Source organism: Chamaea fasciata, unplaced genomic scaffold (genome assembly GCF_029207755.1).
Source record: "Chamaea fasciata isolate MVZ Bird 193981 ecotype frontalis unplaced genomic scaffold, bChaFas1.0.hap1 SCAF_3, whole genome shotgun sequence".
Classification (NCBI taxonomy): Eukaryota; Metazoa; Chordata; class Aves; order Passeriformes; family Sylviidae; genus Chamaea; species Chamaea fasciata.
The window spans coordinates 35,314,164-35,326,788 of record NW_027094088.1 but is presented as its reverse complement, the minus strand read 5'-3'; the positions used below and the strand labels follow the sequence as shown (position 1 = coordinate 35,326,788).

The 12,625-nt window shown below is 37.8% G+C and overlaps 1 protein-coding gene across 6 annotated transcripts in view; it reads right to left on the bottom strand.

The window, feature by feature from the left end:
• Positions 1-12,625, bottom strand: part of CRIM1 (cysteine rich transmembrane BMP regulator 1) — a 175,004-nt gene that overhangs the window by 113,476 nt on the left and 48,903 nt on the right. For 4 of the 6 annotated variants that reach the window (XM_066178571.1, XM_066178568.1, XM_066178570.1 and 1 more), the window contains one exon: positions 5,990-6,089. The exons of the other annotated variants lie outside the window; for them this stretch is intronic. In XM_066178571.1, coding sequence (XP_066034668.1) covers positions 5,990-6,038 — 49 coding nt within the window. In that variant the 5' untranslated portion in view covers positions 6,039-6,089. The remainder of the gene's footprint in view (positions 1-5,989; positions 6,090-12,625) is intronic. 6 annotated transcript variants of the gene reach the window in all.

Below are 12,625 nucleotides of genomic sequence, written 5' to 3'. Positions count from 1 at the left end.
CAAGTGTGTTAAAATGTTACGCTTTTAGTAAGTACTTAATAATTGTCATAGTGGTTCAGCAACAAACTTCAAGAGAAACCAGGCAAGCCCACAACTGTACATTTACTCTCCTCAAAATGTCAGCAGAACATCAGCAAAATAACAGTGAAAGTCAACTCAGTTTTCATACAAAGACATTTTCACAGAGCAGCATAAAATGACGTGAAATTAAAACCCAATTAACTTTTTATTGACAGGAAAAAAGCCATAACTATTGCAAACAAAACTAGGTTGTTAAGATTATGTACTGTGCCTGAGGTATTCCATCAGTGGTGGAATAAACACTGTGCTCTTAAAAAGTAAAAGTAAATTGTAAGGACTTTACATCACAAGCTTGCCCTCAGAGATTGTATGGCAGAGGAGTAAACACATGCAGTCACACCCTAACAAGCAAAACCACTAAGTTTACACTCCTAGCTGGCAACAAACACTAAGAATTGTGTCATTTGCTGTCTGCTGGGATTCTCTTTTACCTTTTTTTATTGAAGTAGTTTCTTGTTGGTTCCAGCCCAAATCTGCTAGAGTTAGACTCACTATTGCTGACTCAAGAAAAAAAATGCAGTAAGAGGAGAATACATAGAGAAGCAGTACTCATAAATGAGATCCTTACAAGTATAAATTAAAAATAAAGCTTTTAACACAATTGCATCAGATTTCAAAAAAACTAATCTGTAGCATTGAAAGGGAAAGAGACTAAGACTAAATGCACTCTCCCCATTACAGTATGGGTTTGGTTATTGTACCAGGCATGATATAATGGAAGCAACTACACACATGTATGAATGCAGAAGCTAAATGCATAATCCAATGAAGTATAAAGCACAGCAATTTTTTTGAAAAAGTAAAAATGCAATAGACAAGAATGATAACTAAGAAGAGCTGTTGCCTATTATCAGATGGTAAAAACTAAGTTTTTATTAGAGAAGAAAAAGGCATGGAAACGCCTTCTGTAACACTAAACAAGCAAACAGCAGAATGAGTACACAGACCTGAAATAATTGGCTGGATGTTACACCATGCGTATGCTATTTATTTGTTGTGTCCAGTAACAGAGGCTATAAACATCCCACAGACACGGTGCTACAGTTTCTATGGATATGGGAACAATCAAATCAGCCTACTTGAACTGAGTTTCCAAGTTCATACCAGAAGTCACCATCTTAATATCAAGTGAAATTGAAATTTTTGTAGCAAATTTTTTTTACTAATTTAAACTGTAAACAAATGTTGCATACAAACAATGTTTAATATTCTTTTCTGTATGGAAGAAAGCAAAAAAATTATGAAATCTTGTTGGAAGACAAAAATGTTAATCAATGAAATTGTCAATCTGTTTATACAAACAAAGGTTCAGAGAATTGGAAATGCCTCTGGTTTATAACAAATTTATTTAATCCTGGATATACAATTCCTTCAGCATCACCACATAGTAGCCTCATTACGTGTAAAGAAGCCTGCCTTAATATTATTCCACAATAAATGAAGCTAAATACCATTGATTACAATAACAACAACAAAAAAGCAATTGCTATATTACTAATTTAAGACTGTAAAATTTTGGGGAAAACAAAACAGACACCACCTCTATTCCATTACCATTACCAGTGTATTTTTCTCACCAGCATACTGGTTTACCCCAGTTATTTCTGACCATGCTGAACTATGTATAACATTGGAAATATATGCAGGTATTCTTTGAAATGATACAGAAGCAATGGGCTACTTTAGATAGGTTATGAAACAGTGCTGCATCACATTATGAAATTTTAGTCAGATGGGTCTGTAGGTTTAGTTTATGTTTATATATATTTACACACACACACACACGTATACGAACAAAAAAAAACCCAGAACATTATGACATTATGGAAAACCCACTCATTAAAATCATTATTGAATTTGCCACAATATTATTCATATATCTCCTGCTACTGATAATAGTCATGAAATGTATTAGTGGATTTTTGTCCTATTATTGTTAACAGTAAATGAGAAGCATAAAGTTCACTGGGATAAAGAAAGAGCTACCAGACCTGTACCTCCAGAAAAAACATGCTACTGTCTCTTTGAAGAATGTATTTCTAGAGTATTCAAATCTCTTCAGTCATATCCTAATTTCTCTGCATCACCACAAATGAGGATGAGAAAGAAATACATATCAAGATCAATCAAAGAAACTCTTCAGTATTCAAAAGAAAAGGTGTTTGCTATTGCACTGGGCCTACAGAGAACACCAAGAATGCCTCCCTTGGGCAGCACCACTGAAGTGGCTAAAAGTAAAGGAAAAAGAAACACTTCTGTCTGGAGACAGAAGAGTTACTCAGGGGTACCACAAATCTGGGAAGAGTTAATTATGTTTGATAGATCATGAGGAATGGCACATCCACAGAAGAACACAAAAAAGACTGAGAAAAATCCTGTTCTTCAAACAGGGAAAACTGCATAGAGAGAATCATTGGCATTGACTGCAGGCATTCCTCGTGCAAACTGCCTTGGCTTGGCCTCTTGATGGGACCAACAGCACCACAGAAGCCACAGGAAGCTAAGAAATAAAAGATGCAGCTAATGGAGAAAAAGTCAATGTTTTGACCAGCCTGGCACAGAGTGTGTGCTCAGAAACATGCTGGAAGCCGTGAATCGAGAACACATCAAAACAAACCTGCAAGCAGGTCAATGCCAAAACAAACCTGCAAGCAGGTCAAAGCCTTCTTCGCCCCACAAGCAACCCTCAGCTGCATTCTGCACACCTGCTCCAAGCATATGCTTTCTCCATTAAATGTTACTGCCAGAACCAAACAAGCAATGAACTCATCTACTTTGTCCATAAAAGCACATGTAGGAGAAGAAATATTCAAATTAACTTCTACTGTGATTTTTAATGATGATAAGAACTGTGCAGAGCTGACTAGAATATCAGACAGTTTAACTGGGCAGCTGAGGAGACCAACACAATTCTGCCTGAAGGTCAAATCAATATCAAAAAAAGGTCTGGTGCTACCAAGAACATTTACTATCAGATATGCAAAAACCTAGCTTGGGAGAAGTTTAAAGGGGTGGAAGTGGTGATAAAGTTGAGAAGGAGTATCATACTGCATAAATGGCTTTTATTCAGTGACGCAGTAAATGTGAAAACTCTCCCTTGGTGCGAGGCAGAGGCAGAGTAAACAGAAGAGGATTAACACACGGTTCAGATCTCTACCTGAAGGCAGTGCCAGGGAAGGCGTCTGACCGCCCACACCGCTGCTGCAGGCAGCTGGCACCATGGCTGTATACGGAGCAGAGGGAAAGCTGGCAGGGCTGCTTGCTCACTTACATCCGAAACAATCCCAAGCTGGACTCGGTCAGCATCCTGCTCCTCAGTGGCGTCTCAGCAAGCCAAAGCAGCTTTGGCCACCTGCCCACTATGGGTCTCTCTGCAACAGAAATCACTCCTGTTGCTGGCTAAGAAATCAAATACTGCAGATAAACACAGGCACACACCTACCATTTCTCTCTCTGATCAGTTCTTTATGGTGGGATTGAAAATACATGCACCAAAGGCAATTTTTGTACCACCTTCAACCTTGATTCTAATGGTGAAAAATGTTTTCAAGACAAACGTGTAGTATGTAATTTCATTCTTGAAAGATCTTTCCACACAGAGCAAAGGGACATAATTGCACAATGGAATTCTAAACATTTTCTCATCAGACACTTAACACAGAGACGATTCCTTTCACAGACACCAAATAGCTACATTCACTATGAGGATGTGGTATTTGTGCATTGACCATGTCAGTTTTAACACATAAGAGTATCTCACCCCTCCCCAAGTCGTACCTCTAACTAAAATATCATTCAATTAGCCAGAATCACTAATATCAACCAAAAAGACTGATAAAAAACGATGATATAATAGTCATTTGAGTACAGATAGTGCTTAGTCTCTAATCTGTATTCAGGTTGATTAAGACATCTAAAAAACAAGCTCAAAAATATAAGTCACCACTTAGCCACTCTTACTATAATTATAACACCACCACCAATCATCATTTAGTGCATAAAACGGTGCTGCAACTGTCTCCAGAACTCATTAAAAGAACAAGACACAAGCATCCCCACATAGTATCTGTTATGATTTACCACCTTAGATGATATCAGTAACTGATTTTTTTAACCTCCTGTATTTTCTAACATTAATACAACAACAGCAATACATTACTTAACACTGGACTGAACAACAGCTCAAACAGTACATGTTAACTGATATTATTTTTCTGGAAGGATTTTTCCTGTCAAAATAAAGTACAGAGAAAAAGTAAAGGATAACAAGAAGTAATGTACAGTCAAGATCAAGACAGCAGTAAAGAAACATCAGCCATAAAATATTTCAAGAAATTGAAGACAAAATTTCTTCAAAGTTTTTCATATCAACTAAAATTTGAAATGAGAAAAGCTCCAAATTAAAATAGTAAAGTTAATCTCATTTTGTAAACAATGCATTGTTTTTAATTCTGAATTTAACATTTCTTACATTGCCCTGAATAAGGATTCACTTAGTCTACTTTAATTGACCACAGCCTTGCATATAACACTGAATTCTATAAAACAGTACTCAACTCAAATGCTGAGTGCCTAAAGTTGAGTACTATTTAATTAGACAAATGAACAGAGATTCTAAGAAATGATCTTGACTAAAAAAATATGAAATCATCTTTGTATAAGTTAAAAAAAATCTTATGCAGGTACCATGAAGGCCTTCTCCACCTCAAAGTACATTTACTTCAGAAGTCTCCTCTTCTACTTTGCTTGCTTACAAAGCTTTTGTAGATGAGAGGCGCTTATTTTAAGTAATGGAAGATGCTAAGGAATGGCAATGGTCCTTTTACCACCACCTTCTTTAGACTCTCATTTAGGTAGCTTTGCAGTCCACAAATTACTATCTAGTGCTGGTCCACAAACTCAAGCACTCATTTACTACATGCTTTAACAGACTATTGTCACTAAATCTTGAGTAGATGAACCTTTCAGATGCTCGTTTAGTGCTAACAGCTACTATATAGCTTTTGAACTAACTGGTTTATTTTAAAGACAGCATTATGCAAATCCTAAATGGAGCTACTAGCTAACGAAGTAATGCTCAGCATGAAGGTGACTTAATCCCACCACTTAAGGAAAGCAAAACCTTGATAGTTTGAAAAAACTTGTCTAACTTGTTGAATCAAGCACCATTTCAAAGCACCACTTCCAACAAACATGAAAACTTCATGATCAGTGGTTAAGTAGCTTGTTGAACTACTTCAGGCAAAAGATAAGAAATTGGTCTTTAAAAAGAAGTAGAACTGAATATATTGTTTTAACCTATGATTTTCTTTTAGCTAGGCCAAAACACGCCTCCAAAAACATACAGGTTACAGGAGCCCTATTGTAAAAAAAAAAAAAAAAAGGCACAGCAAATTGAGCTAAAAAAAAAAATGAAGTTTGCTAACTAACCCATTGCTAACTAGCAGTCCTACACATCTCTACCATTCCTAACGAAGCAGGACTCCGACTTCATCAGTGACAGATCGATGAAGAAAAAGAAGAAGAAACACAGGAAGCACGAGAATATGTTCAAGTCATGACCTGTAACACTTTGTGGTCCTTTAGCTTTGAGACCAAGATTTCTGATGGAAGGAATCACAGACACTGAGAGGCCCATGGGAATGGATGCTTCTTTCTCACTGCAGTTAACAGACTAACCAGGAGCTGCCACATGTCTGGGAGGCTATTAAGAGCTTTTCTCCAGATAAAAACTTTTGTCATAAGACCTCCTCCACCCTGCTTGCAAACTGGAGGGAAATGCAAATGCTGCATGCCAAATAGGTAGAGTTGGAGAGGAACTCACAGGCTGCCTGGCAAGAAGAGAATAGGGGCAAGTAGGAGGAGAGGCACTACTGTCCAGGCCTCCATCCCAATGGCCTCTACTCACCCACAGAACGGCTGAGGCTGCTCCTCCCGCAAGGAGACCATCTGGGCATCAGCAGCAGTGGGAAAAGTCCCACTGTGCAACCAGGGAAGTGGGGGAGCACCTACAAACAAAATGGAACAAAATGTAAAACTGAATTTAAGGAAGATGAGCTCACTGGATTCTAAATTCTGAGGAAATATATTTGAAACTTGAAAGGAAATCGAATCATATATCCCAAGCTTAGCAACTGTTGTCTAGTGTGTTTCTAATAAAATGGAAGATTTTATCCCAAAGAAATTCCTGGAAACATCCTGACAATAAACAGCTATATGAGAAATTCAGTTTACATACAAACTTCAAGAACAACAGATACGAGCTAATTAGAAGAAATTATGAAAAACCTGCATCCAGTAAATTAAATCCATATTCCATGTACTAACATTTTCACACACATGTCAATCTACAGCAAAACAATGATGTCTTTGTAATTATTTATTGTCATCTAGGGCAAAACCAAAATAAAAGTACACATGCTCTGTCTGAAAAAAGCTGGGACTTAGGGGAAATCCAAGTGGTGTTTGTTTATGTAAATATTTCCCCTCTCCAACTTTCAAATTCTTATTACATCAGAAGAAAATTACAGAGGATTACACTGCACCACAAAGTGACACCCATTACAGCATGGTGTCCCAGTCTGGGCCTTGAGACCTACCAATATTAAAAAAAAACAGATGAAATTGCCCATATAAGCTCTATGGCAAGGAACTTATGAGTTTGTTTATAACATTTGGTGTAAACACAAAAAAGTATGAACTCAACTACTAATCTTTTTTGTATGTGCTACAATGTAAGCCTTCAATGCATCTATTACCTAAAGCTACTGTTAATTAAACATGTATAAAAAGAGAATATTTTCTTCCATGTAAAAGACAGCTGGCTAGCAGCATCTTAATTAAATTGTAAATCCTGTATTAAAAAATTATTAGATAAAAACATCTTAATCACCTTTGACAATCAATCTCACCCTAAAAGTTTAAAATAATTAATCATGTTGAAGACAGATGAGTTATTTGTTTAAAGGCTACAGTCATAAAACCAATAAGGTCTCACATTTATAGAGCTATTTAGAACTAACACAAAGGCATTTTTTGCATGAATAGCTTCCTGCAATTCCAGAATCCCTGGAATGCAAATTCAGTTATGAAACCAATTAATCTTTTAAATTACTTAATTATCTCTCAGATCCAACAACCAGGCAATTGTAAAATACGAGAGAAACAGGAGGCAGAATGAAGGCATTTGTAACTGCACAATGTCTAACCTATTCCAGAAAAACAACTGCCCTCTGGAAGTGGCAATTTCCTCTGCCAGGCAGGATCCCTGATACATCTGCAAGCAGCTGGGTTTGCAGCACTCTAGCTGGAGTGTTTCTCAAGTGCCTGGGTATACTCCATTTGAGATCTGCACATACTGTCACCAGAAAAGGTAAATGTGAAACAGATTGTCAAGTGCAACAAGTACCTTGGATTCAGCCTTCAGTTCAAAAGGCTCATTTCAACCTTTCCAGAGCAGAAGGTTCATCTGTCTCTCCTACCCTGAAGTAGCCCGAGCAATAGTCTGAGTAATTTTACTTTATATATATAAATACATATTACTACTGAGCAAAAGTTAGGTTTTCTTCACTACAATTTATCATGTTTATTTTGATTTAGCACTGACCCCTGTTAAGAAATATTTTTTCCTCACTTTACTTGATTTTTGCTAATTCCTCCTATTTTGTCTACTTGCTGCATTAATCCTGCACTTTCATCTGCAGAGGTTTGCCCCAATATAACACTGGAAACACTGATAAATATGTGCTTCATGTTCTCCAGAGACCAATGCTGTACTTTACACACTTGCCTATTACAGACCCCCAACCTTTTCTTCAGGTCTGGATAGACCACAGCAGTTACTTTCTTTTGCAAATAGAAACTTTTCACTTTTTGGAAATGTCAAGATAAAAGATTTTTAATATAACTTGTTTTTTTAAAAGCAGCATCAGCCTATTCCATTTTAAAAAAAGTCTTAAAATAGTCTGTTTCTATTGCTTGCCGCCCAGTCATTAGGTCTGCAAGCCCACTCAACACACTGCCCTTGAACTCTCAATTTCAAACACATTTCAGATGCACATCTGGTTCTTTTTGAAATCAAACCACAAGTGGCATAGATATTGCTCAAAGTTTTAAAATGAAAAGTGCATTATGTTGAAAGACTATATAGAGGGGAACCCCACCCCCCCCACCCCCCCCAAACAACAAAATAAGGTAGCAGTAAAACTCTGGTTTATATTACATTTCATCATTAGAAATTGTAACTAACACTTTTTATCATTTTCCACTGAAATCGTATTTCAGTCGCTTCTAGCTGGCAAACTTAGCTCTTTGACCCAGAACTCCTTGTATTTCAGGACCAGTATTTTCTATTAAGGAGAAAAAACATCACATTTCAGCAATGTCAACACTGATTTCTTCAAGGAATCGAGAGAAGAGAAGCAATAGTGGCATTTCTTGCCAGTGCTAAAAGCAAGCTAATCCTTTTTTATTTGAATTGCTCAAGCTTATGCAATCTGCTAGCACCTCTGCCTGAGAGGTTTTAAACTCGTTGCCACTTCCAGTCAAATTAGGACAGTTTAAAATACAGGAAAATAAACTCTTAAAAGGTAAGGATAAGGAAGAATAAAGCCAATATCTGATTAGGGCCATTATTTAGTAACCTGAGGGACAGAAAAGTAGAAAAGTAGAAAAGGTGGTTTCCTTGTTGTTGTGTTTGGGTTGCTTTTTTGAAGGGATGGGCTTCGTGGGGGGTTTGGGAGATTTTTTTGTTTCTTGTAATATCTTTTTTTTAAATTCAATAGTCTTTTGCCTTTTAGAATTGTTGGCAATCACCATATGTTTAGTTGTTAATTACATACCATGCATCTTTCTTTGCCTAGCGCAGCTGCTGTGGAAGATGCAAAAAGAGGCAGAAAAACATAAAACACAGCACAAGCTTTTCTAACCATGAAAAGGAGCTTTGTATCGCCTAGACATGCACAACTTGAGGCATCCATCTGAAGTATCCGAACTACAAATCTAATTTCCCCATCCTGACATTATGCTATGGACAAGTCTGGATATCTGCAAAGGCATTTCACACCTTTGATTACTTGGATCATCTTCCCCACTTTCCCTGTTAACCACAATGCAACATATCCATACTTTTGACACACTAAAAAATGTGCAGAATGTATCACAATTACACCTACCAGAAACTATCCTAATCCATACAGCCCAGTAAAATCTTCAACTCTTTAAAAGAACAGATGGATCACTATATTGTATAGGTTTTCTGGGCTTTTCTTTGAATAGAGACATGGTAAAATAGACTGCGATGCAAGGACAAAGCACTCTAGAAAGGAACAGTTTAATCAGTTGCTCATTATGAGTATTATGAGTAATTTTTACACTAAACTTATGTTTATATGCTAATAACCATACCAAGGCTAAAAGAGATGCTGCAGTGCTGCTAGACACCATATATAGTCTGCTATGAAAGAGTCTACTTTAAGTAAACTAGAAGTAACAAGAAAATATATATCTTTTTATTAGTGAACTTTGTGCCATGTACAGGAGTGTATGGGAAAAGGTAAGAGCTGCAGTGTAGAAGAGACATGGCAGGAGGGAACAGAAGAGGCTGATCTGGACAGACAGCTGGAAGAGGGCTGAGAGAAGCTGTTCAGCCAGTGGAGGAGAGAAACTCTCCATGCTGGAAGCACTCACCATTAGTAATCGGGTAGTTTAAACTGCTGCAATTGCTAGTTGAGAGGACAGCTTTAAACTCTTTATCACTCTTCTCCAGGGCTGCTTTTTGAAGGCCTTCTACTTCTGGCACAGAAGTAAGTTCAAGTGCCCTCACCAGGTGAAGAACTTTTGTCAACCTCATAATACAGACTAGTGGCAGATGATAACTTCAGGACATCCTTTAAGGTTCTACTGCAAGCAGCAAATGTAACAAGCGAGCAAGTACAACTTGATTTTCCCACCTTCCTCAATGAGGCTTTAGAGATGAAAGTTCGGAAACAAGATGTCCAAGGAACTTCTCACACAATAAAATATCATTTTTGTCCTGCTGAAGCTCTCCTACTGGAACAAGTCATCATGGCATGAAAAGCATTTTGAAAAATAGAAATACTATAGTTTTACAATACTTTCTTAGCTTTAAACTAGCTCCATGAATTAAATGATTTTACACTTGATGGGGAAATAGAGAACAGTCTACAAAACTCTACAGTATCTTTCAGCTTTTTGAATTTAAAGCAGCTATCACTATAAAACCAAAAAATTAAGGTTTAGTCTACTGTGCAAGACAGGATTTTGACCCTGTTAAAATGCTAAACTCTGTAGCACATTCGGTGAACCAGAAAAACACCAAAAGATTGCTGAGGCAAAGTAGGACACTCATGAAAAGCAGCAGGCAGAGAGGTAAAAAACCCTGGAAGCAGAACAACGAAAAAGTTCTTGCTGTTACTCTATATTTACTCGCAACAAACTTTCTTGGAAAAATTAATTTTGGATGTCAACATTTGTTGGACTTTTTCCTCCCCTAAAATATATATGCAGAGAAAACGTTCATCTATATTTTCAAACATTTTGTTTTAAAGACTGGATTTGTCACGACTTCATGGTTACGTCTTCTACAGTTCTGAACCAAGAAAAGAATGTCTCAATTGAACTATGAAATTAAAATTTGGATGTTGTGTACGTGGTGAGACACACTACCAAGAGCCAATTTTCTTCCAAATCTGAATGGTAATTGTATGAAAATCAAGTCACACTCTAAAGAATAATAATTACATGTTCCTCATGAAAGGTCTTAGGGCAAGAGATTGCAATAACCTTTCAAAAAATAGATGAAAGTTATACGGAAAATGATCACTTTCCTGCAATATTTTGGCATTGGAACACAACTATTAAAGCAATAATTTATTGCAGAATGCAGCTTTTATAATTTTACATATTACAACACTTGCAGTTTGAAGATACTAAGATGGAAGCATACTAAGAATACAGAAGAATAAATTCAAATATTTAGCTCACAATTATCACAATTTCTGAATTGTATGTTATTTCTACTGCTCTACAATTGTTTCAAAGAAACAAAACCCTTAAGGCTTTATTTTAAAAGTTGCACTGACAACAATGATTAGTCTCTCTGTTCAAAGGAAAGAACAGTATGATTCAGCCAGTGCCTTCCTGTCTTACATGCCTACCCTAGAAAGTTTTCCCTGCAGAAAACATTGAATTTTTTTTCAGCCAAGATAGATATATCACTCATCCTCTTCCTTGAAGACCTGTGCTGAAGTTCACAGTTGTGTGGAAGAGAACATAAAAGCCCTTGCAAGCAGCCTTTTCATATTTAATAAATTCTTTTTCTTCTTCCATAGAACAAAGTCAGTTGTATTATTTTACTTTAATCAGGAAGACAGAAATGCACAAGCACCAAATCTACTCAAGCAGGGCCATCCTGAGCAAGCTGCCCAGGATCACATATAAATGGCCTCTGTGTATCTCTAAGGATTAAGACTTTGGTTTAACCTTTGCCAGCACTTGGTCACTCTCACAATAAAAAAAGTATTTCCTGATGTTCAGAGGGAAGCTCCTGTGTTTCAGTGTGTGATCATTGCTCAGGTCCTGTGACTGCAAACCACTGGAAAGAGCCTGGTTCTGTCTACTGTACACCATGCCTTCAGGTAACAATTGTAGACATCACTCCTGAGCCTCCTCCTCTACAAGCAGAACAGCCTCTGCTTTCTCAAGCCTTTCATCACGAGAGACATGCTCTAGTCAGTAATCATCCTTGTCCTCTTTGATGGACACTCTCTGCTATGGCCACAGCTCTCTTGGGAAGCCTAGAGCTGGACACAATACTCCAGGTACAGCCTCTTCAGGCTTGAGTAATGGGAAAGGATCACCTCCCTTCACCTGAGGCAACACTCTAATGCAGCCCCAAGATACCATCAGCCTTCTTTGCTGCAAGGGCTCAGAGCTGGCCCATGCTCACCCAGACAGCTCTGCCAAGCCGCTTTCCAGCTGGGCAGCCCCCAGCACATATTGGTGTTGTCTGGGGTTTTTCCTCTTCAGATGCAGGACTTGGCACTCACCTTGTTGATCCCACCAGCCCATTCCTCCAGGGTGTTAGGGTCCTTATGGATAGACCTTCTGGTGTACCAGCCAGTCCACCCAGTTCTGTATCATCAACAGATTTGCCCCACCATCCAAATCATTAATGAAGATGTTCAACAGGACTGGTTCCAGTACTCACTCCTGGGTACACCACTAGCTGCCAGACTCCAGCTAGGCTTTGAACTACTGATCACCACTCTAGACTTGGCCATCCAGCCAATTTTTACCTCACTGTCTGCTCACCCAGCCCCTATTTCATCAGCTTCTCTATAAGGATCTTATTGGAAGCAGTGTCAAAAGCCTTACTAAAGTCAAGGTAGGCAACTGTCCACTGTTCTCCTCATCTACCAAGCGAATCATATCATTATGGAAGGTTACTGAGCTGGTCAAGCATGACTTCACCATGGTCAATCCATACTAACTAGTCCAGATGACTCTGTTTTTACTAGTGTAG